This window comes from Rana temporaria, chromosome 5, assembly GCF_905171775.1.
Source record: "Rana temporaria chromosome 5, aRanTem1.1, whole genome shotgun sequence".
Taxonomy (NCBI): domain Eukaryota; kingdom Metazoa; phylum Chordata; class Amphibia; order Anura; family Ranidae; genus Rana; species Rana temporaria.
In genome coordinates this window covers 303,239,920-303,266,498 of record NC_053493.1, presented here as the reverse complement: position 1 = coordinate 303,266,498, position 26,579 = coordinate 303,239,920, and the positions used below count along the sequence as shown (strand labels likewise).

Genomic DNA, 26,579 nt, shown 5'->3' with positions numbered 1-26,579 from the left:
TCATACAATGATAAAATGAATGTTTTCAATGTTTTTTAAAAGTAGGGAGGGCACAGAGATTTTAAGGGTGCCGGACAGCTCTACAAATTAGACTTGCAGTTATTAGAATGAAAATGGAGGTAAACAATAGTAGATTAAAGCAGACCTAAAGTGTAATCACAACTCCCTTCCTCTACACCCTTCTTTATAGTCTTCTGCGTTAAAATTCATTTGGATATGTGATCTCTGCTAAATAGGAGACCAAGTTTAAGTGACCGATCCTCCCCCCCAATAGGGGTCAAGCAGTGGTGGGCCATCTGGGTTGGCCTAAACATCTAACTCTAACCTCAGATGAAGTCAGTTCCATGAAACATGTCAGGTATCATCTTTGGGATCTGAGTGAGGACGATCGGGCGGTGGATAACACAGATGGAACGATCAGTGGGACGAGCCAATCCTTCCCTGATGCATCTAACCCATAATCATCCAACAGCCTTCAAGGAGGATTGCTGACCCCACCCATCCAAGGTCTGGATTTCTTCAGTGATTTGCCTCAATTTGGATGTACTCAACTTCAGATGGGGATTATTAACAATTCCATCGGCTGTTCCATTGTTACCATTGTTTTGAGGAGCTCTTACAGGCTTGATTGATACACCGTCGCTGACGAGTGTCCACCTTATCTGGTAAGAGTACCCATCTTTTATTTACCATTTGGATGCCTTGGCTGATCCTGTATGGGTGACACCTTGATGTGATTCCTCTCACCTGTGTAAACCACCATTGGATAGTATCACAGAATATGCATCTAATTTCTGCTTGGGGATGACTCACCTCACAAGTTTCCATTGTTAGTCTACCTCAAAGACATTTTTCATTTCTTTTCACCAGAACGTTTTATATGTAGAACAGTTCTAATATTGGACTTTCTCCACATCACCCTTGTGGTATATATTGGTATTCACATGTACTATATATTTATTTTATACACCTCTTAGGTATTCATATATAGTTTTCATTTTTTCCATCCATTCCCACTCGGTTGTGAGCACTATATTTGCATTTTTGCAAAGAATATTTTGCATATAGGATTCATACCTTATGCAATTTAGCGCTGCACTTTTTTATTTTTTATTTTGGCCTAAACATTGCCTAAACTACCAGAATTGCTGATTTACATTCCCACCCCCCCCCCCCCCATGAATGTGTTATTCCCAATAGTCTATTCTTTTAATTTCATAGTTTTTTTCTTGGTTTTGCCATTTCCAGTATTGTTAGAATTTCAATCCAATCATATTTCAGCCATGATAGCCATCATGTGTTGCCAGGGTCAAAGAAATCTACCATGAGGCCTTCAGAATCAACAGTGTCAATTACAGTAAATGGTAATAAAACTGTTGCTTTAACCAATCAGATTATGAGTTGGCAACACTGGAGCCATCTAGCAAGTGTACATTCATGTCGGTATTTTCACATCCTTTGATTGTATCAGAGAGTGGTATTTGTGACATTATGTGGGCCACGCCTCCCTCTCCCCAAAAGGATGGATCCAGGGCATGAATAGGAGGAGAGATGAGCTGACAAGAGCCATACACAAGGGCTGACAGGCAAGTGCGGTAAGTAGGCACTGCGGAGGAACTCATTGGGCCATTGAGGACTGGAGAAAGAGTGCCAGGGGGGGAGGAGTCAGTTTGATGCCTAAGTATTCAATCGATTGAAATGCTCCTGAAGATGATCCACCACATCGGCAGGGAGGTTGACGTTCAGCGCTGTGGTTTTAGAGGGGTTGATTTGAAGGCCAGAGAAGGCTAGCAATCAGTTTAATATGAGCTGCAAGTTGGGAAGGGAGATAAGCAAAGAGCGTCCGACTTTAGGGGGGCTGGACTGTGGCTATTGAGAATAGAAAAAGGCCCAAAGTCAGTGTGGGGGGGGGGGGGGAATAATGCCCCACCGTTTGTTTCAGTGGGAGTAGTTGTGCCCCAGCATTGGCGTTAATGGGAAAAATTGTGCCAGATTGTTGGTGTCATTGGGAGGAATCGTGCCCCCTTGTTGGAGTCGCTGGGAGAATATGTGCCTGTGCCCCACTGTTGGTGTTATTGGGAGGAACGGTGGGCCAAGGGCCGGATAAAAGCAAGCAAATGGCCACATCTGGCCCCCTTGGTTGCAGTTTGGAGACCACTGATCTACATGGAGTGTTTGCATGTTCTTCCTGTGCTTGCGTGTATTTCATCTGGGACCTTTTGTTTCCTTCCACACTCCAAAAACATGCTCATAGGTTAATTGGATCCTGTATGAATTGGCTCTAGTATGAGTATGTATGCATGAGAGATAGGGACCTTAGATTGTAAGCTCCTTGAGTATAGGGGCTTATGTGAATGTAAAATATTTATGCTAAAGTGCTGTGTAAATGGTGGGTGTTAAATAAATACCTGTATGGGGCACTCTAAAATAACTACCGTAAAAATATGTACATGCACCTGCAAATGTCTGCTTTAACATCCCAGAGTTTTATTAATTAGCTTCTAATGACTACAGGTACACTTTAAAGCAGCATGAAGGATAGTATGGTGGGGGGTAGGATTATACTTTAGGCCCAGTATAAGCAATTTCAGCATCTCATTCTAATCTAAAATGAATGTCCTGCTTCTTAATTGTTCCATAGTTTTCCTTATTAAGGCATGTTATTATCAGACACGGAGGCCAAATTTCTTTCTGGTTCATAAAATAAACCATAAGTTTATTGTTAAACTGCTGATTTACATGTTTCTCCTAGGTTCAATGGAGTGCACATTTTCCTGTTTGATTATAAATATACATGACACAGCAACTATCAGTGGGCAGAGGGGAGCTTAGGGAAGTCAGAAAATAAGTATTGCGCAGTGCTTTCACATGGGACAGTATTAGTGAAATGAAATCCCAGTAAAGCATAATGGCTATAAATGTAAAATACATAAAGCGTGATCTTTCCACATGTGATTATAGACATAAAGCTGAGTTCCGCAGAGAAAAATAAAAATTTAAAGTCAGCAGCTACAAAAAGTGTAGCTGCTGACTTTTAATAATCGGACACTCCAGCAAAGCGGGCGTAGGAAGCCCCGCTCCCTCCCCCGTGTCGGCATATTTCCCCAGCTCCCTCCCCCGTGTGGCTTCGCAGCCAGGCACACACTGCTAATGCGCAAGCCGCACTGTGAATGTTTGTGCAATCTTGTGGGACCCGTGACGTGTCCCAGAAGATTGCAGGGAGGGAGGGGGGAGAGGTGAACTTCCTTCTGGAGTCGCGGAGCCCCTTGAGGAAGTGGGAGCTGGATGACTTTAAAAAGAGGGTATCCGCCCCCCCCCCCCACAAAAAATTACATGCCAAATGTGGCATGTCAGCGGGTCACTATCACTTAGAGCGGAAGTTCCATTTTAGGGTGAAACGCTTTAAGAAGATCCACTGCACACAGTTAAAAAAATAAATAAAATAAAGACACATCTTTCCCAATGCCAATGCTCCATAAAGACATAATTATGTGTATGACTACGGCCTACAGATCATCAGATTTGACTCATTTATGGGTGACAGGTGAGATGCCAATGAGATTATTGATTGATTGACAAAGGCAGTCATTTTCCGCTCTTGGAAACACATGATGAACTGGATTTAAGCACCATGCCATTTCAAATCTTCAAATCACAATACATTTTGTTTTTGCTGGGGACATTTTGGGGAAATAGTCTTCTAATTCGTAGAGTGCTGGATTGGGCTGGGTACCCCACTCTCCAGACCACTCCAAGGTAGATCGCTCACACAGGGAAGTTGAGCACCCATAGAAAACTAGGAATTACTAGTTCTGTAATATCTATGACAAAGTTCTTTAGTTCTCTAGATCAAATACTATAGTAACTATAAATCAATGCAGAAGAGCAAATATACAATGAAGGCAAGAGAGCAGGGACAGACCTCTGATACAGAAAAGATAAAAGACGTATTTACTGACAGGTAAATATACCATGTATAGGTGGGTGGACAGAACAAGATAGAGAAAGAATGTCAAACATAGATATGTAGGGCCAGATTCAGGAAGCTCGGCGTATCGTTGAGCGGGCGTAGCGCATCTCATATGCGCTACGCCAACGTAACATTGAGAGGCAAGCTGAGTATTCACAAAGCACTTGCTCCCATATTTACGCCACCGTAACGTAAATAGGCCGGCGTAAGCCCACCTAATTCAAAATAGGCAGGTAGTGGGCGTGTTGTATTAAAATGAATCGTGACCCCATGTAAATGAAGGGCCGAACGCACGGCGCAAGCTCAGAAACACGTCGCATATGCTCCCTAAGAAACGACGGCTCAATGCGTACGACGTGAACGCCCAGCCCCAATTACGTACGACGTAAAATCCGACGGCTGTTCCGACGTCCATACCCTAACATGACTTACCCCTGCTTTATGAGGAATAACTATACACCGGACGTACGCCTTACGTAAACGGCGTAGCTTACTGCGACGGGCGCAAGAACGTTCGTGAATCGGCGTATCAAGGTCATTTACATATTCAACGCGTAAATCAATGAAAGCGCCCCTAGCGGCCAGCGTAAATATGCACCCAAGATACGATGGCGTAGGAGACTTACGTCGGTTGGATGGAGCCAGAATTCAGGCGTATCTGGTTTCAAGAATACGGCGCATAGATACGACGGCGCATCCTAGAACTTACGCGGCGTATCAATAGATACGTCGGCGTAAGTCGTACGTGAATCTGGCCCGTAGTCTATTAACCACTTCCCGTATGTTGCTGGACTTCAGGTGGTAGTTCAAAAGCATTCAAAAACACTGATCTTGGTGTTTTGAATGCTTTAAAGTGTAGAGGAAAGTTTGGGGTCTTATAGACAACAGAGTACCTATCACTGCCTATTGCTGTCACAAGGATGTTTACGTTCCTTGTGACAGCAATAAAAAAAATGTAAAAGCAACAGTGTAAAAAAAAAAAAAAATAATAAAAATGAAAAGACATGTTTGGTATCTATTTACTCGGCGTAACGTCATGTTTTATATTTTAAATTTTGTTTGTGGGGTCTTTTGCATTCAATTTCTTCTCAAAAAATTGCATTTGAAAAGCTGTTGCGCAATAAAAAAAATGTAAAGCAACCGTGTAAAAAAATAAAATAAAGACATGTTTGGCATCTATTTATTCGGCGTAGCATTATCTTTTATATTTAAAATATTATTGTGTTTTTCTGCATTCAATTTTCTCTCAAAAAATTGCATTTGAAAAACTGCTGTGCAAATACTGTGTGACATTAAAAAAAAAAAAAAAATGCTAAACCCACCAATTTATTCTTTAGGGCCTTCGCTTTAAAAAAACTATGGGCTAGATTCAGGTAGGGCGGCGCATTTGTACGGCGGCGTAGCGTAACGTATTTACGCTACGCCGCCGTAAATCAGAGAGGCAAGTGCTGTATTCACAAAGCACTTGCCTCCTAAGTTACGGCGGCGTAGCGTAAATGGGGCCGGCGTAAGCGCGCCTAATTCAAATGAGTATGAGGGGGCGTGTTTTATGTAAATGGGTGGTGACCCGACGCGATTGACGTTTTTTAAGAACGCGCATGCCCCGTCCGTGTACATATCCCAGTGTGCATTGCTCCAAAGTACGCCGCAAGGACTTATTGGTTTCGACGTGAACGTAAATTACGTCCAGCCCTATTCGCGAACGACTTACGCAAACGATGTAAAAAATTTAAAATTTGACGCGGGAACGACGTCCATACTTAAAATTGCGTACGCCTCATAGAAGCAGGAGCAACGTTACGCGGGAAATACCTTCCGCAAACGACGTAAAAAATTCCGCCGGGCGCACGTACGTTTTGTGAATCGGCGTATCTAGGTCATTTGCATATTTTACGAAAACAACGGAAGCACCACCTAGCGGACTGCGTAAATATGCACCCTAAGATACGACGGTGTAAGAGACTTACGCCAGTCGGATCTTAGGCTAATTTCGGCGTATCTTGCTTTCTGAATATAGAAAGAAGATACGCCGGCGTATCTATAGATACGCCGGCGTAAATCAATGCTGAATCTAGCCCTATATAATTTTTGGGGGTTCTAAGTAATTTTCTAGCAAAAAATACTGATTGTTACGTGTGAACTAAAAGTGCCAGAAAAGGCCTGAAAAGGCCTGAACTGGAGGTGGTTAAACATACAATACATATACAATACATATACAATACATATACAGGGAGTGCAGAATTATTAGGCAAATGAGTATTTTGACCACATCATCCTCTTTATGCATGTTGTCATACTCCAAGCTGTATAGGCTCGAAAGCCTACTACCAATTAAGCATATTAGGTGATGTGCATCTCTGTAATGAGAAGGTGTGTGGTCTAATGACATCAACACCCTATATCAGGTGTGCAGAATTATTAGGCAACTTCCTTTCCTTTGGCAAAATGGGTCAAAAGAAGGACTTGACAGGCTCAGAAAAGTCAAAAATAGTGAGATATCTTGCAGAGGGATGCAGCACTCTTAAAATTGCAAAGCTTCTGAAGCGTGATCATCGAACAATCAAGCGTTTCATTCAAAATAGTCAACAGGGTCGCAAGAAGCGTGTGGAAAAACCAAGGCGCAATATAACTGCCCATGAACTGAGAAAAGTCAAGCGTGCAGCTGCCAAGATGCCACTTGCCACTAGTTTGGCCATATTTCAGAGCTGCAACATCACTGGAGTGCCCAAAAGCACAAGGTGTGCAATACTCAGAGACATGGCCAAGGTAAGAAAGGCTGAAAGACGACGACCACTGAACAAGACGCACAAGCTGAAACGTCAAGACTGGGCCAAGAAATATCTCAAGACTAATTTTTCTAAGGTTTTATGGACTGATGAAATGAGAGTGAGTCTTGATGGGCCAGATGGATGGGCCCGTGGCTGGATTGGTAAAGGGCAGAGAGCTCCAGTCCGACTCAGACGCCAGCAAGGTGGAGGTGGAGTACTGGTTTGGGCTGGTATCATCAAAGATGAGCTTGTGGGGCCTTTTCGGGTTGAAGATGGAGTCAAACTCAACTCCCAGTCCTACTGCCAGTTTCTGGAAGACACCTTCTTCAAGCAGTGGTACAGGAAGAAGTCTGCATCCTTCAAGAAAAACATGATTTTCATGCAGGACAATGCTCCATCACACGCGTCCAAGTACTCCACAGCGTGGCTGGCAAGAAAGGGTATAAAAGAAGAAAAACGAATGACATGGCCTCCTTGTTCACCTGATCTGAACCCCATTGAGAACCTGTGGTCCATCATCAAATGTGAGATTTACAAGGAGGGAAAACAGTACACCTCTCTGAACAGTGTCTGGGAGGCTGTGGTTGCTGCTGCACGCAATGTTGATGGTGAACAGATCAAAACACTGACAGAATCCATGGATGGCAGGCTTTTGAGTGTCCTTGCAAAGAAAGGTGGCTATATTGGTCACTGATTTTTTTTTGTTTTGTTTTTGAATGTCAGAAATGTATATTTGTGAATGTTGAGATGTTATATTGGTTTCACTGGTAAAAATAAATAATTGAAATGGGTATATATTTGTTTTTTGTTAAGTTGCCTAATAATTATGCACAGTAATAGTCACCTGCACACACAGATATCCCCCTAAAATAGCTAAAACTAAAAACAAACTAAAAACTACTTCCAAAAATATTCAGCTTTGATATTAATGAGTTTTTTGGGTTCATTGAGAACATGGTTGTTGTTCAATAATAAAATTAATCCTCAAAAATACAACTTGCCTAATAATTCTGCACTCCCTGTACAATACATATACAATACATACATAACCAGGCAGATCATTTTCAGCACTTACCAGAAAGCTTACAAAACTAGCGCCAAAGCTCATCAATGGGCTGTGATTCCTACAAAACACAAACACATTTCTGGGGTTAATACATACAGTACATCTGTGAGACATATGAAGACATACATATTTTGTTGGGTTGGTTGAAAAAATATTTTTTTTTATATGTGAGATGAAGACCTTTAGGATGATCATCCATTTACATCCCTTTTTCCATAGAGATGCATTGATGTCCGTTTTTCATCTGTCAATGGATGGATGAAAAACGGAAGCCCCATCGAAGCTTCACCAAAGCCTCATCAAAGCCCCACCAAGGCTCATTGAAGCCTCATTGAAGCACCAAGCAAAAGCAAGGTGTAAACAGGACTGTAAGCTAACCATTTTATTTAGTGACAGGAGCTTTGACTGGCATTCAGAGAACTTTAACAAAGCGTATTCAAAGCCATGTTTTGAAGAAAGCCCTTACACTTGCTTTGACTTCAACACACATTAAAGCGCCCATCGCTAAACACTTTTTTTGTGTGTTTTTGATGCTTTGAAGCTTTGGGGAGGCTTCGGTGAAGCTTTAGTGATGCTTCAGTGATGCGCTTTTGAATCTTTGTTGAAGTTTGGCAGATACCCTGTGTGCTCATGTGTGAGTGTGGATATCTCATACCTGCAATTTCTCCAAAACAAAGTGAAGCTAAAGCTGAACTAAAGCCTCTCAAAAGCTGCAGGTGCTTCAAGCGAGCTTTGTCATAGAGTTCTATAACGGCTTTGAAGTCGCTTTGAAGCACCACTAAAGCTACACGGGGTATAATTTTTGAAACAAAAGCAAAATGCAAGGTGTACACAGGACTGTAAGCTACCCATTTTATTTAGTGACAGGGCTTTGACTGACAATCAGAGAGCTTTAACAACGCCTGTCTCAAGCCTTGTTTTGAAGCAAGTGTAAACTAGCCCTTAGGGCCGATTTACACTTGCTTCGGCTTCACACATCAATGGCTAGTTTACACTTGCTTCAAAACAAGGCTTTGTTAAAGCTCTCTGAGTGCCAGTCAAAGCCTCGTCACTAAATAAAATGGTTAGCTTATAGTCCTATTTACACCTTGCATTTGCTTTGCTTTGGCTTTACTTCAAAAATTATACCCCATTGTGCTTTAGTTGTGCTTCAAAGCATCTTCAAAGCCCCCATTGAAGTCTATAGCAAACCTCGCTTGAAGCCCCACTGAAGCCTCACTAAAGCCTTATCAAAGCCCCACCAAAGGCTCACCAAAGCCTTATCGAAGCCCCACCAAAGGCTCACCTAAGCCTCATCAAAGCACCAAAAGAAAAAGTAAGGTGTAAACAGGACTGTAAGCTAACCATTTTATTTAGTGACAGGAGCTTTGACTGGCATCCAGAGAGCTATAACAAAGCTTATCCGAAGCCTTGTTTTAAAGCAAGTGTAAACTAGCCCTAACTGATAAACGTTTTCCCCATGGCAGCTTCTCCTCCACCAGCGCATGCCAATCTGCCACACAGCACCAACACCTACCCCAGCCACTTGCTTACCCCTTTATCACTGTTGTAACCCTCTCCAGAGTCCAGTGTTTACATCCTCAAAGTCCACCATACTGGACATGGATCGAGATTTGGCCAGTTCAGCAGGGACAGGACAAATTGATACCTGTACAGGAAAGCTGGTTTTGCATAAATCTATCAATCGATTTGCGTACAACCAGACTGAATGATCAGTGCGGCTAGCTATAGCTGGCAACACTGATCATTGTATTCTGACAGCAGGAAAGGCACCTCGCTGTCAGAATACAACTCCACAGCGGGAAGGATTCCCCCATTCACCTCAAATGTGTGGATTGGGGAAATAGGATTATCTTTTCATTCAACCCTCTGGTTGAAATCTCCCCCCCCCCCCCCAGCAAAGTGTTTGCCCTATACCAGGGATATGCAATTAGCGGACCTCCAGCTGGTCCAAAACTACAAGTCCCATCATGCCTCTGACTCTGGGTGTCATGCTTGTGGCTGTCAGAGTCTTGCTATGCCTCATGGGAATTGTAGTTCTGCAACAGCTGGAGGTCCGCTAATTGCATATGCCCGCCCTATACTCTTTTATTTGGCTATACATAGATCCCAGGTTTTGGCATACAGCCCCACTCAAGTCTACTGGGTAGATGCCACCATTGCTGGAAAGAAAGGAGAAAGTAAACACTGCAGTAGGACTTCACTGTGATCCAAAGGAAAGAGGAAAACCGCAGACTTTTACCATCTCTAATTTTACAACAATTTTGGTCATTGCTCTCTAGGACAATCAACATTCAAAATTCCATGCTGATAGGATTAAAGTGTACTATTGTATGAATAAATAATGGGGTTTCCTCCTGAACAGAAGTGGCTTAGTAAAACTTCCAAATGTCGACCATTACAAAATAAGTCCAGCTGATATATTTATACCTATATATAGATATATACTGTAGATAGATAGATAGACAGACAGACAGACAGGACTGCACCCTGTCAGTGTCAGAATGTCACCAAGGTTAAGGGGCTCCAGGATGTCTGTTCTAAATAGAGAAAACTGGATTTACCGGTTCTGGAGCCCAAAGGCTTTGAGACCTGAGAGGAATGAAGCCTCATTTTTACTGAAGCCACAATTTTTTTAACCAGCATAATGGTGTGCATAGCTCTTTTAGTCGAGTGGTTGTCTATGGTTTGGGGCTTTTTCCCCCAGGAGGCAAGCTGAGTGTCTCCAAGTGTCTATTCTGATCTGACCAGACCGTCACCTGAGAGGGGCATTAAGAAACCCTATGCAATTAGGCAGGAGCCTGTACAGCCCAAGTTAAGCAGTTTGTAGGTTACATGGCTGAATGAGATAACGTGGGGAGTCTGTGTGGAGAAATACTCAGGGACTGCACAGTCTGGAACATTTCGTACTTCACTGGCTAGACTGAACACATTGAGATTGTCATCAATATTAGGCATGATTTATGAAGGAATTAGCTTTTTAGTTCTTGAGGTAAACTTATGCCGCGTACACGCAATCGTTTTTTCTGATTAAAAAAGATAGACGGACTTTTTCTATCGGAAATTCCGACCGTGTGTGTGCCCCATCAGACTTTTGTCATTGGAATTCCAATCGGAGTTTAGAAATAAAACATGTTCTATTTCTACTCCGATGGAATTCCGTCGGAATTTCGATGTGCATTTGGTCGGGCAGAAGCCAGATCGTGTAAACGCGGCATTACACTTTAAGTTCATGGGAATTAACCCCACAAAATAAAACAAAAACGTGTGTGTGTGTGTGTGTGTTATATCTTTTTCCCCCCCCCCATTCTTTAGCTCCATACACACGATCGGACTTCAAACAAACTTTTCTGTGGATTTTTGTTCGAAGGGCGTTGGCCGAGAACTTGGTATGCATACACACGGCAGGACTTTTTCAGCCAACAAACATGAACGTAATGACGTAATAGACGTACTATGTGGTTTTTCTGCTCTTTAGAGACAACTTCTGTACACACGATCGGACTTTGCTCCATCTGACTTTTGTTGCCGTAAAGTTTGTCCATTTGCAGATCGAACATTTGTCCGATGAAAACCGAAAAAGTTTGTCCGATGGAGCATACACACACCGGATTTTCTGAAAAACCTGGACATTTTGAAGTTTGTTGTCAAAAAGTAAGATCGTGTGTATGGGCCTTTGCCTGAGAAAGAAACAAAGCCGTATGATCTCTTTCTTGGTAATAAAAATGGCAACAAGCATCAGTTGTAGCCTGGTTGGTAAAACACCAGAAATGGTAAGCTTCTTTCTTAAAGGGGAGTTCCAGCCTTTTTGTATGTTTATTAAAAGTCAGCAGCTACAAAAAGTGTAGCTGCTGGCTTTTAATAAACAGACACTTACCTGCTCCACGGTTCCAACGACGCGCCGGCCGGGGCTCCGCTCCTCTCCCCCCCTCTCCGGCCAGTGTCTTCATTCCAAGTGTGGGCACCCGGCCGTGACAGCTTTCGGCTTCACGGCCGGGCACCCACTGCGCATGCACGAGCGTCACTGCGCATGCGCGAGCGGTGCTGCGCCGTCTGATTGGACAGGCGATCACCTATAGGGAGGGGTTGCAGTAAGGCGATTAAGATATTCGCCTTACCAGCCCCTCGGCGGAAGGAGGAAGTAAGACAGGAAGTCCCATTCCTCCTGAAGCCCCCACCCCCCCCCCCCAAAAAAAATTACATGCCATATGTGGCATGTAAGGGGGCGAGGAGTGGATTAAGCGGAAGTTCAATTTTTGGGTGGAACTCCGCTTTACTTGCCCTCATCTATTCTTTTTTACAGTAAAGTATTTCAAGCACAGCAAGACACACATACCACGTTCTCCTGTCTGCAGAACTAAAGAGCTTTCTATGCTTATTCTTCTCTTCAATAATGACTAATAGTGTAATTACATAGTGCCACTGACAATACCATGCTATATATCTAAGGTTTATAGCTAAATATAAAACATGCTACTTCAGAATTCAAGCCATCCATACTTGCATTAAACCAGCTATGAAACAATCCCTGGAACATAGAGGGTTCATTTACACTTGCTTAACACACATTAACGGCTAGTTAAAAGTAACATGAGCCAACTTTAATTTAAATAATGGCATGTTTCCATCAGGGCCGTCTTTAAGGCAGGGCAAAAGGGGAAGCTGCCCTGGGCCCTGTCATTGTTGTGGGGCCCAAAGCAGCTGCCATCTATCCCGGTTTAAATTTCCTTTGTCCCTTAAAGTTTTAGTCCTGTGCTGTGCCCTGATATCTCAGTGTAAAGTGCTGCTACTAATGCTGCCCAGCTCTGCCCTATTGTTGTGTACAAATGACTCACCTGCAGACCCTGTGTTTACATGTAAATAACCGGCATTCATATGTAAATAGCGACAGCATTCATATGTAAATTGCTGAGGCCGGCAGCATCGATATGTAAATAAAGGCGGCATTCATATGTATATCATTCCCCTCTGCAGTGAAGAGATGATGTGCTGTAACCTCTAGCAACCGATCAGTGAGCAGTATTACAGTACAGTAATCTCTAGCAACCAATCAACAAGAAAAAAATCATGTGCTGTAACCTCTAGCAACTAATCAGTGAGCCGTAACGTGTGCTGTAACCTCTAGCAACCAGTCATTAAGTGGTAAAGATATGCTGTAACCTCTGGCAACCAATCAAAATCACTGCCCAATTTGATACAGTAAACTGATTTTAAGCCTAGCTGATATTTATTGCATGTCTCAGAGCAGGTGGAGAGCAAAATTGCATGCAGGCCCCAAGAAAATGTTTGCCCAGGGTCCAAATCAACTTTAAAGACGGCCCTGGCCTCCATCCCTAAATGTATTGTAGAAAAATAGAAAGTAGAAATGGGACTTTGCATGAAGCATGTGACTGTGATTACTAGGAATATATATATATATATATATATATATATATATATATATACACACACACACACACACACACACACACACACACACACACATACATATACATACATACATACATACATACATACACAGTATCTAAAAATCTATTTATTTAATCCCCTATGGGTAGTCCATGATATGTGCAAGCATAATGAATAAATGAGTATATAATATATCATTTTGAATATAATCATACAAAATTATTAACATGATAAATATAATAATAATAAATTGAATGCAAACAATCAATGGACATAATTATACAGTAAATACAGTTGAATATATAAATAAATACAGATTACAGATACATAAATCACATATTGGATATACAGAAAATGTATGGTATTGTTGTTGAAATTCATGATTAAAGCAAACTTATCTAGGCACCCTAGGTTGTTAATCATCAGGGGTGAGATGCAAATGAATACTGGAAAATCAAATAGATAAGGTAACTATTAATACACAAAGCCCTCGAATGGGGAAAAAAGCTACCCCTGATGATTGTCAGCAAGTCACGAAAGGTGTTTGGGTTAACAACCTAGGGTACCTAGACAAGTTTGTTTTAATCATGAATTTCAACAATAATACCATCAATTTTCTGTATATCCAATTGATTTATGCATCTATGATTTGTAATTTTATTCATTTACATATTCATCTGTATTTACTGTACAATTATGTCCATTGATTGTTTGCATTGAATTTTTTTTTATTATAAGTATGTTATATTATTTTGAATATAATCATAAAAAATATTATTATTTACAAATGTATTTATTATGCTTACAAATATCATGGACTACCCTCAGTGGATTATGACATTAAATCAAATAAAAATGTATTTAATAGATTTTTTAGATTGATATATTCCTAGTACCGGTAATCACAATGACATGCTATATGCAAAGTCCCATTTCCACTATATTTCTCTGCAACACATTAACGTCTAGTTTACACTTGCTTCAGACTTTGTTAAAGCGTTCAAAGCTTCGGTCACTAAATAAAATGGTTAGCTTAGGCCGCGTACACACGGTCGTTCCAAACCGATGAGAATGGTCCGACGGGCCATTTCCATCGGTTCACCGCTGAAGTGGCCTGATGGTCTGATGTGCGTACACACCATCGTTCCAAAAACCGATCGGGTCAGAACGCGGTGACGTCAAACACGTGGCGTGCTGAATAAAACAAAGTTCAATTCTTCCAAGCATGCGTCGACTTGATTCTGAGCATGCGTGGGTTTTGAACCCATGCTTTTTGTACTAACCACCGGTTTGGACCGATCGGGCAGCGGTCCATCGGTTCGATTTTAAAGCATGTTTTTAAATTTTGGACCGAAGGACAACGGACTGATGGGCCGTACACATGGTCGGATTTGACCGATGAAACTGGACTTAAGGCCGCTTTCATCGGTTTGGACCGACCGTGTGTACGCGACCTTACAGTCCTGTTTACACCTTGCTTTTGCTTTGGCTTCGCTTCGAAAATTATACCCCATGTAGCTTTAGTGGTGCTTCAAAGCATCTTCAAAGCCTCTATAGAAGTCTATGGCAAAGCTCGCTTGAAGCCCCACTGAAGCCTCATCAAAGCCCCACCAAAAGCCTCATCAAAGCCCCACCAAAAGCCTCATCAAAGCCCCACCAAAAGCCCCATCAAAGCCCCACCAAAAGCCCCACCAAAAGCCCCACCAAAAGCCTCATCAAAGCCTCACCAAAAGCCTCAAAGCGTCACCAAAAGCCTCATCAAAGCGTCACCAAAAGCCTCATCAAATCCCCACCAAAAGCCTCATCAAAGCCCCACCAAAAGCCTCATCAAAGCCTCACCAAAAGCCTCATCAAAGCCTCACCAAAAGCCTCATCAAAGCCCCACTGAAGCCTCCTCAAAGCCCCACCAAAAGCCTCATCAAAGCCCCACCAAAAGCCTCATCAAAGCCCCACCAAAAGCCTCATCAAAGCCCCACCAAAAGCCCCATCAAAGCCCCACCAAAAGCCTCATCAAAGCCCCACCAAAAGCCTCATCAAAGCGCCACCAAAAGCCTCATCAAAGCCCCACCAAAAGCCTCATCAAAGCCCCACCAAAAGCCTCATCAAAGCCCCACCAAAAGCCTCATCAAAGCCCCACCAAAAGCCTCATCAAAGCCCCACCAAAAGCCTCATCAAAGCCCCACCAAAAGTCTCATCAAAGCCCCACCAAAGCATCATCAAAGTTTCACCAAAAGCCTCAAAGTTTCACCAAAAGCCTCATCGAAGCCCCACCAAAAGCCTTATCGAAGCACCAAGCAAAATCAAGGTGTAAACAGGATGGTAAGCTAACCATTTTGTTTAGTGACAGGAGCTTTGACTGGCGTTCAGAGAACTTTAACAAAGCGTGTCTGTAGCCATGTTTTGAAACAAGTGTAAACTAGCCCAAAGCGTTTTGTAGAGGCTCTGTAGCCATGTGTCTTTAGGTAGTGTGACAAATTCATGTGCATGGCAGAAAGTTATATATGAATCTGTAGCAAATCTGACAGAACTCTAACAAGCATCTCTTCTGCAATGCGGCTCGGTTGTATAGATCGAGAAGCAGTTTGGCGAATTCTGGAGTTTAAGGCATGAATGTGAATGAGTCACATAGGCATAAAAAATATAGGTGGTTGGGTCAAACTTTTACTACTTCCTGACGTCACTGACAATTGTTAAAACATGCAATAGATGGAGGTATACACATGGCAGCGTTAGCGTGGTGGCGAGGCAAAAAATAACACTGCCTGTAGAATTCAGCAGGCATCGATGTTTTGCAGCCACCTACATACAGTCAGAAATGTGTCGCAAATGCCTTTTAGGCCCCGTACACACGATAGAATCCATCCGCTGAAAAATCCCAGCAAATGGGTTTCAGCGGATAGATCCTATGGTGTGTACACTCCAGCGGATCTGTTTCCGCGGATATATTTCTCCCCTGGGATGGATTCCAGCAGATCGAATATTTGCTGACATGCCAAACAAATCCATCTGCTGGAATCCATCCCAACGGATGGATCCGCTGGTCTGTATAGACTCACCGGATCCATCCGTCCGAAGGGATCCCCCGCATGCGTCGTAATGATTCGACACATGCGTGGAATTCCTTATATGACAGCGTTGCGCACGTCGCCGCGTCATTATCGCGGCAACGGCGCGACACGTCATCGCCAGAGGATTTCGGCGCGGATTTCAATGCGATGGTGAGTACACTCCATTGCATTAAAATCTGCTGAAATCCTCGAGAGGATTTATCCGCGGAAACGGTCCGCTGGACCGTATCCGCGGATAAATCCTCCCGTGTGTATGGGGCCTTAGAGTCATCCTCAATCTGTGAATAACTAATATAAATTACAGAGTATTCTTTCAAGAAAATGCAGGAGAGTAGGGGGCGAAGGACTAGTAGCTGAAGCTAGACCCGGAGGCTCCGTCTAGCTTCAGCTACTAGTCCTTCGCCCCCTACTCTCCTGCATTTTCTAGTATAATTGGGATGATGGTACACTTTTATTCAATTTATTATTTTATACATGAGGCCATACTCCCCATTTTTGTGCAGAGTATTCTTTCAACTTAAACTGTGAAGGTCACAAGCATTTTATCCACATGGAAGGTTTGTACCGTCTTTAACACGCTTTAGAAACCTCTTGTACATTGATTTATTCACTTAAGCTATTATCAAACAGACTTTAGCGCAAAGAAATAATGGATGAGTCACTACAGGCTGAGTGCCAACAGCCCACAGATTATCCTGAATGGTCTATATTTACTAATCCTCTGCCTATTTCTTGACATAGTACAGAGTAATGGTATTCCTGTGGCAACATTAAAGAAAAAACGCTCAGTATTCAGAAAAAAAAAAAGAACATTTTGTAGTTTAATGATTTCCCTTGACATTAAAACTTCCATTACTGTGGCACTTTACAATTTTTCTGCCATTGTTCAGGATGAATAAAAACCATCTGTAATCAATATGAATATCTATGTTAATAGCAATTGAGTTCATACTGTATGCCAGCGTAGATAAGTACGGAAATACGGAGCTGTAAACACTGAAAAATGCCACACAAGTCAATAACTTGTACATTTGTAAAAGTTCATTCCAGGTAACAACTAAAGCAGAACAGCAACGCATACGGTTAGACAGTTAGAATTTGGTTGACTGCAGGCTGACTGGTAAATTGAGCTGGGATTTTCTTTGGTTTTGTTTGACATGTGTCGTCCTTCCATGTGCTCCATGTGGCAAAGGCCAGTTCTAGGTGGGGGCAGTGGCCATTTGTTTGTACTGTTGGAATACTGGTGAGGGGACACACTGAACACCTTTGCCATTGTGCTATATGCTGGGTGTCCAGTGCCCCCTGTGTCTTTAAGGAGGGATGGGCTCCCACCAGGCTCACCTACCCTATATCTATCCATTAGAATGCATGTGCTTCTACTATGGAGGCTCTCAAAATTTAGAGTTAGGTCTGCAGATAATACACGGGGTGCCGTAAAGTGCCTCTGCAGCTTACGCATACATTTGCAACTGTGTGCAAACTAAACTCCTGTTTTTACCGCATACTGTTAGACAGGATAATTTGGTTGGTTGCAGGCTGATCGGTAAGTTGAGCTGGGATTTTCTTTGGTTTTGTTTGACATGCGTCATACTTTCCATGTGCTCCTTCCTGCAAAGGCCAGTTATAGGTGGGGCAGTGACCATTTGTTTGTAAAGCAGAACAGCAACCTTTAAAAAATGCTGTGCAACAGAGCCCAAAATAAATGGGGTGGCTATGTCTTTAAATTTTTAAGTCAAGAGTGAGTATTACTTTGTATGCAGTATACCCATGTATACACACACACACACACACACAGGCCACTTTTTTTAGGTATACCGGTTTAATTGCTTGGTAACACAAATTGCTATTTAGCCAATCACATTGCAGCAACTCAATGTACTTAGGCATCTTGACGTGATGAAGATGACTTGCTGAAGTTCAAACTGAGCATCAGAATAGGGAAAAAAGGGGGATTTGCGTGACTTTGAACCCATGGTGTTGTTGGTTGTTGTTGTTGGCATGGCTGTTGGTGCCAATCTGCTAACCTACTGGCAATTTCACGCAGAACCATCTCAAGGTTTTTACAACAGAGAATGGTTCGAAAAAGAGAATATATCAATTTAACTACTTACAGAACGTTAAAACAACATGTGCCTTGTTAGGATATGTATGCCAGCAAACACATAAGAAAAACTTATGGGGGCGGGTAGCTCCACCCGACATGTTTCGTAATACGTCACACACACATATACAGTGCCTAGCGAAAGTATTCGGCCCCCTTGAACTTTGCGACCTTTTGCCACATTTCAGGCTTCAAACATAAAGATATAAAACTGTAAAAAAAATTTGAAGAATCAACAACAAGTGGAACACAATCATGAAGTGGAACGAAATTTATTGGATATTTCAAACTTTTTTAACAAATAAAAAACTGAAAAATTGGGCATGCTAAATTATTCAGCCCCTTTACTTTAAGTGCAGCAAACTCTCTCCAGAAGTTCAGTGAGGATCTCTGAATGATCCAATGTTGATCTAAATGACTAATGATGATAAATAGAATCCACCTGTGTGTAATCAAGTCTCCGTATAAATGCACCTGCACTGTGATAGTCTCAGAGGTCCGTTTAAAGCGCAGAGAGCATCATGAAGAACAAGGAACACACCAGGCAGGTCTGAGATACTGTTGTGGAGAAGTTTAAAGCCGGATTTGGATACAAAAAGATTTCCCAAGCTTTAAACATCCCAAGGAGCACTGTGCAAGCGATAATATTGAAATGGAAGGAGTATCAGACCACTGCAAATCTACGAAGACCTGGCCGTCCCTCTAAACTTTCAGCTCATACAAGGAGAAGACTGATCAGAGATGCAGCCAAGAGGCCCATGATCACTCTGGATGAACTGCAGAGATCTACAGCTGAGGTGGGAGACCATAGGACAACAATCAGTCGTATACTGCACAAATCTGGCCTTTATGGAAGAGTGGCAAGAAGAAAGCCATTTCTTAAAGATATCCATAAAAAGTGTCGTTTAAAGTTTGCCACAAGCCACCTGGGAGACACACCAAACATGTGGAAGAAGGTGCTCTGGTCAGATGAAACCAAAATCGAACTTTTTGGCAACAATGCAAAACGTTATGTTTGGCGTAAAAGCAACACAGCTCATCAACCTGAACACACCATCCCCATTGTGAAACATGGTGGTGGCAGCATCATGGTTTGGGCCTGCTTTTCTTCAGCAGGGACAGGGTAGATGGTTAAAATTGATGGGAAGATGGATACAGGACCATTCTGGAAGAAAACCTGATGCAAAAGACCTGAGACTGGGACAGAGATTTGTCTTCCAACAAGACAATGATCCAAAACATAAAGCAAAATCTACAATGGAATGGTTCACAAATAAACATATCCAGGTGTTAGAATGGCCAAGTCAAAGTCCAGACCTGAATCCAATCGAGAATCTGTGGAAAGAACTGAAAACTGCTGTTCACAAACGCTCTCCATCCAACCTCATTGAGCTCGAGCTGTTTTGCAAGGAGGAATGGGCAAAAATTTCAGTCTCTCGATGTGCAAAACTGATAGAGACATACCCCAAGCGACTTGCAGCTGTAATCGCAGCAAAAGGTGGTGCTACAAAGTATTAACTTAAGGGGACTGAATAATTTTGCACGCCCAATTTTTCAGTTTTTTATTTGTTAAAAAAGTTTGAAATATCCAATAAAATTATCCAATAAGTTCCACTGCATGATTGTGTCCCACTTGTTGATTCTTCAAAAAAAAATACAGTTTTATATCTTTATGTTTGAAGCCTGAAATGTGGCAAAAGGTCGCAAAGTTCAAGGGGGCCGAATAGTTTCGCAAGGCACTGTATATATATATATTACACACACACACACATCCGCCTAGATTGTAAGCCCCAACGAGCAGGGCCCTCCTGTATTTAAATAGTATTGTAACTACCTTATGCCCCCATGTTGTAAAGCACTGTGCAAACTGTTGGCACTGTATAAATTCTGTATAATAATAATACTACATACAGTAATTACAAGACCCAGAGGTCCGAAAAAACCCTAAAAAAAATACAAACAAAAACAGGACATGTGACCCACGCTGCGTAAACTCTTTGTGCTATATAAATACTGCATACTATTATTAATATTAAAGATAAATATGTGCTTGTATATATGTGTATGCACACACACACATATGTGAAAATACCACATTCCATTTGCAGTATGTGTTATGTAATACGTCTCCTTTAGTAGACAAATATAGTAAAAGTAGACCGAGGCAGAAATGGTGGTCAGGAATTCTCTGACATCTGTTAAAGGAAAATACTATGAAGTCCTCTATAAAGGCAGTGTCTGAGGAATTGTGAAGTCCTGCCAGGAACTGCAGAGAATCAGAATCCTGCTACAACTTACAATTACAATTGACAGTTGGAAAAAAATTAAAACCAAACTCCACCTATCCTGGTGGTGTACCCAACAAACATCGTTCATCCATCCACCAGTCCTTGTTCTTCACACAGATGTTTTTTTTTTTTTTTTTACAGAGGAGGACCAACAATCAAATTTGGTTTCTAGTACCAGGTATGCTAATATTGAAGCAGGGTATTCTAGGATAGTGGAGATCATGTAGAACAGGGGTATGCAATTAGCGGACCTCCAGCGGTTGCAGAACTACAAGTCCCATGAGGCATAGCAAGACTCTGACAGCCACAAGCATGACACCCATAATGGATCACATGTGACCTGCTGCATCATCATGAGTAAAGGAACAAAATCAACCAGTCTCCCAAAAGAAGAATACTGTATATACTGTATATGCACTGCAAAACGTGGGAGACAAATACATAGATGGGAGCTAGGAAGACACAATCACTACGCACAGGATTTATTTGCATAAAGGTGGTTGCATAAAGCACCTGGAAAGCAGATAGTGTGATTTTGGGGCATACAAAAAACAGAATGGATTGGGGATGGAACTTTGAAGGCACCAACAAATACTTACATTTGAGTAAATATATAAAAAAAATATATTGATACAAACATGTTAAAAATCGCGTAAAGATAAAACATATTAAAAACACAAAAAATTCATATCTACAATGGAGGATTGTAACATATCCTATTCTGATTCAACATATAATCATAACAATCCCCCAAAGTTTCAACTAATAGGAAGTCTTCTTCAGGGGGTTCTTTGTGGAGGAATACAATGAATAGGCAAATGTTTATGTAGAAAGATCAATTACGGATGCCAATAGCAGCTCCAAGAACACATCCAAGAATCAGGAGGCAATTCAAGGGAAGATTACACAAGGGAAGGGACACATAGCCCAATGTATGAAGCCCCAAATTATTCAACGCAGTAGGGAGAAGATAATATAACTCCAATTTTCAAACACTTAAAAATGAGGTACGCTTGTAAGGGCATAGCAGCGTAATCCCAGAGGGACTATGGTTGCCTATTTTTTCCCCAAATACAGGACAGCAATCCTCCAGGTGCTGCAGGGTGAGCGGATACTCACAACACATAGAACCCCATGAAGAAGACTTCCTTTAGTCGAAACGTTGGGGGTATTATTATGACGATATGTTGAATCAGAATAGGATATGTTACACTCCTCTATTGTAGATATGAATCTTTTGTGTTTGGAATGTTTTATCTTTACATGAATTTTAACATGTTTGTATCAATAAAACTTTTTTATATATTTACTCAAATGTGTTTGTTGGTGCCTTCAATGTCCCCTCCCCAATCCATCTTGTTTTTTACATATTTATTGGGATGTGGCACCTGTTCAAAACTTGGACAGTTAGGCCCTGATTCTCAAACGAGTTACGCCGGCGTATCTCCAGATACGCCATCGTAACTCTGAGTCCGAGCCGTCGTATCTATGCGCCTGATTCTTAGAATCAGTTATGCATAGATTTGTATTAGATCCGACGGCGCAAGTCTCTTACGCCGTCGGATCGTAACTGCATATTTACGCTGGCCGCTAGGGGCGTGTACGCTGATTTACGCCTAGAAATATGTAAATCAGCTAGATACGCAAATTCACGAACGTACGCCCGGCCGCCGCAGTACAGATACGCCGTTTACGTTAGGCTTTTCCCGGCGTAAAGTTACCCTGCTATATGAGGCGTACATGCGGCGTACCAATGTTAAGTATGGACGTCGTTCCCGCGTCGAATTTTAAAAAATGTATGTTGTTTGCGTAAGTCGTCCGTGAATGGGGCTGGACGTAATTTACTTTCACGTCGAAACCAATACGCCCTTGCGGCGTACTTTGGAGCAATGCACACTGGAATATGTCCACGGACGGCGTATGCGCCTTTCGTAAAAAGCTTCATTTATGTGGGGTCACAGAACATTTACATAACACACGCCCACATCTTCCACATTTGAATTAGGCGGGCTTACGCCGGCCTATTTACGCTACGCCGCCGCAACTTACGGAGCAAGTGCTTTGAGAATACTGCACTTGCCCGTCTAAGTTGCGGAGGCGTAACGTAAATAGGATACGTTACGCCCGCTCAAAGATACGCCGCTGTACGTCAATCTGGGCCTTAGGCTCTTTTCATAGAATTTTGCATGTTGGGGTATACATCAGTGCGCATGCAGGTGATTGACTGTTGCAAAAATAAACTGTATAATGTACCCCAGTAAAATATATATATATATATATATATATATATATATATATATATATATATATATATATATATATATATATATATGTGCCCTTGCTGCGAAATTAGCAGTATAAAATGCGAGGGGTTTGTCTCCTAAATCTTATGCTCTGTAATGGAAAGCTGCTCTGAGATATAAGTTTCCTACAACTGCATTTTGCCTAGACAACAAAAAAGATTGAAAAAACATTGCCAAACTGAACATTTTACTAAATCATTCAATAGATTTAGACAATCACAGACTTTATAATAAATTGACATCTTATTTTTCATTTGCTGCATGTCAGGTATTCAGAGTGGATCTGGATTTTGCTTCATATTGGTAACACAGTAAGGAAATAAGATGTGCATTTATGGTTTTATAGTACGTCATCCATACACACAATGCCGGTACACATCACCACAAATTACCGTGCTTGCACGTCCCCATTTCTCCCCAGCATGTTTCACACTCCAGATTGCAGTGATTTTCTGAATTGCGCAAATTCTTTACTTGGAACAAAAACAAGTCAATTCCTCGTTCTATGTGTCGTACTGTTCTAATGACTGTATACTTGATTAAAGGTCTGAATAGCTCCAGCAGTCGTTGCAATGCTGTGCGATGCTGGCCTAGGGCTAAATGTAGCATAAAGTAGCAAGCCTCTTGCTGTTTGGATTACAATTACATTCTGCATGCATTTAAATACTGCTTTTTAACTACACTTCATGCTCAGCTTTTAAAGGGAACCTTTCTTGGGGAAAAAAAGCTGCCACTGCAAATGCTGGTTGCCTGGCTGGCATACTGACGCTCTTTCTTCAATAACCCAGTATATGTACAAACTACTCACACTTCAATATGAGGTTTCTGACATGTATACTCGTTCCGTGAAGGCGACTCAAAGTATGGAGTTCAGTGGGCTTACATAAGAGCCAGATAACTAGCATTTAAAAAAAATCCGTTATGGCTGCCCTATGGTCCTTTTAAGCCGTGTACACACGAACGGTTTGTCCGATGAAAAAAGACAGATGGACAGTTTTGTTAAAAAAAAAATAGAACACGTTTTAAATTTTTCCTATGGATAAAAAAACGATAGGAAATTCCGATCGCCTGTGTGGAACTACATCGGAGAAAAATCCACGCATGTTCAGAATCAAGTCGACGCATCTTGGTGGACACTAGAACTGATGTAATCGAAGCTGAAGCATATGCAGCGTTTATGCAATACATTAATTATTTATAAGTAAATATTGTAAAGTAATTGAAAGTTTGTGTAGCGCCTGGTTACTTCTAAGTACTGGTGCTGACAAAATTTAGGGGATAATCAGAGTGTACAGACTCCGATTCTGAATTCAATTCTACAAAGGGTCTCTGTTTCAGCTGGGCTGTATTGTGGGCTCATTCTGTTGTTGCCGGGGTGTTATACCACCCCGGGGTGACAGGTGGCGCCAGTGGAGTCCAGGCTGGGGTGCCTCTTGCCAGCAGACAATCAGGAGGGAGTTTCTCATGCGGGACATGCTGGGAGAGGGTACTTCTGGAGCAGACGCCATTAAGGCGGAGTCTTTTCCTGGTGTGGCACCCACCTTTAGGGTGACCACACATCACGGCTTCCCGGCGAGATTGGCCTACCAGGCCGGGGGTGCACGTGCCACGCGGTGTTCCTGGTTCCGGGACCATGTTGGCCCGGAACATTTTAAGCTGTGGCGGGGCCCCAGTAATCGACTGGGTCCCGAATTCTAAGAAGATCCCAAGCAAGATAGCTGTTCGGTGGGGAGTCCGCCTGAGGAGAGCCAAGAAAGGCTGGCGATCCAACAGGGCCTCGACAATCCATCGGGGATCAAGGTAACCGGACACTGAAAGGTTGGATGTCGGTAACCTAATTGAAAAGAACTACCTGAAGGAGATTCAGGCCCAAAGTCTATTGAGGAGAATTTCCTCCATGATCTAAGTTCTAGGGAGGGTCTGTGGCAGAGACTTGTTTACCTCAGAGTTCCGAGTGATACTCTAGCTGCCAGGTCGGTGTGAGAGGCCTGTCCAGGTACACTATACCCACTCCGGCTGGAGTGGCGACGAAAGCAAAGTGTCGTTGGAAGCAGGACTGTTTCCGTACTGTTACGCCTGAATCTGCTATTTCTTCTCCTCATACATCTTTACTCTCTACCTCAAGTTTTACTGTTTTACCCTGTTGGGTAAATAAAAGCACAAGAAAAAGACACCTGCTGCTGTGTGGACATTCCATTACTTTGGCGCTCATCAACTACCCTAGACGGCGGAGTACAGAGGTAACATGCCCCCCAATCTATAACCAGCGGCTCCTTCGGGGGTGAGCGCTACATTTATATACTGGATTGAGCCATTATCTGGGTTCAGGTACTTCCTTCCTCGAGTCACGCCTTTTCGATGTCCCCTACCCACCTTCTAGTAGAGAATATGGTTTCCGTGGTGCAAATTATTTTGTATGAAATAACAAATCCCCCCCCCAAGCAACAATAGACCCCCACAAGCAGTAATAGATCTCCCAGCAGCCAGCAACAATAAACCCTCCAGCAGACAGTATCAATAGACCCTCCAGCAGCCAACATCAACAGACCCCTCCAACAGTAGAACCCCCACCCCCCAGCAACAATAGAACCTTCTAGCAATATGGCCCCCCTTCACAACCGTAGATTCCCCCCAGCAACAACAGACCCCCTGCACCCAGCAACAATAGATCGTCTTGTAGCCAACATCAATAGACCCTCCAGCACACCCCAGTGCCCCTTACCAATACATTCAAGGCCTGAGGTCTGTATATCATTGAGCTCCTGCTGAAAAAAGCCCTGACTATTACCATACGCACATCGGCGTACCGCAGGACACTCTCTCATCTAACATAAGAACGCATTTGCCAGTCTAGCATGTTCCTCAGTGACTTGCCTCCTTCACTCATCTGGCTTTGACAGGGCATTTTAACTGCATCAAAGGTCAAACCTCAACCAACAGCAAAATTCTCATATCCCTATAAAAACGAGCATCAAATGCATGAAAAAACGTGCATTAGAAGCACAGTTTCTGGTGTGAATGAGCCCTTATTATTATCACATACAATGCAGGACCATTGTGCATAATGACACTGGAGTGGCTACATGTCCACGTCCGGTAAAGAGGACAAGTTTGCAGGACCGGTTGTAAGGCAGGCGGGGGGTTATGGGAAGCCTGCAGGAGCTTTGAACCTCCCCTAGTCTAAACTCTAAACTAGCAATTAGACCTTGTGAGAGGGACTGGATTAATTATTTAGGACTGGAATTTAGATTTAATTTGTCATTGCATTTTTAAATAAATAAAAAAACACATCTTTGCATCTCCTTGGTATGCACACACAGGGCCAGATTCTCAAAAGAGATACGACGGCGTATCTCCAGATATGCCGTCGTATCTCTGACCGCGGATACGGTCCAACGGACCGTTTCCGCGGATAAATCCTCTCGAGGATTTCCGCGGATTTGGATCCGATGGAGTGTACTCACCATAGGATCGAAATCCGCGCCGAAATCCCATCACGATGACGTGTCGCGCCGTCACCGCGATGATGACACGGCGACGTGCGCGACGCGGTCATATAAGGAATTCCACGCATGCGTCGAATCATTACGACGCATGCGGGGGATC

General features: G+C 42.6%; 1 protein-coding gene across 1 annotated transcript in view; it reads right to left on the bottom strand.

Annotated features, from left to right (window-relative positions):
• Window positions 1–26,579, bottom strand: part of TTC39C (tetratricopeptide repeat domain 39C) — a 154,975-nt gene that overhangs the window by 62,309 nt on the left and 66,087 nt on the right. Inside the window, exon 2 of the mRNA XM_040354078.1 lies at window positions 7,814–7,862. Coding sequence (XP_040210012.1) covers window positions 7,814–7,862 — 49 coding nt within the window. The remainder of the gene's footprint in view (window positions 1–7,813; window positions 7,863–26,579) is intronic.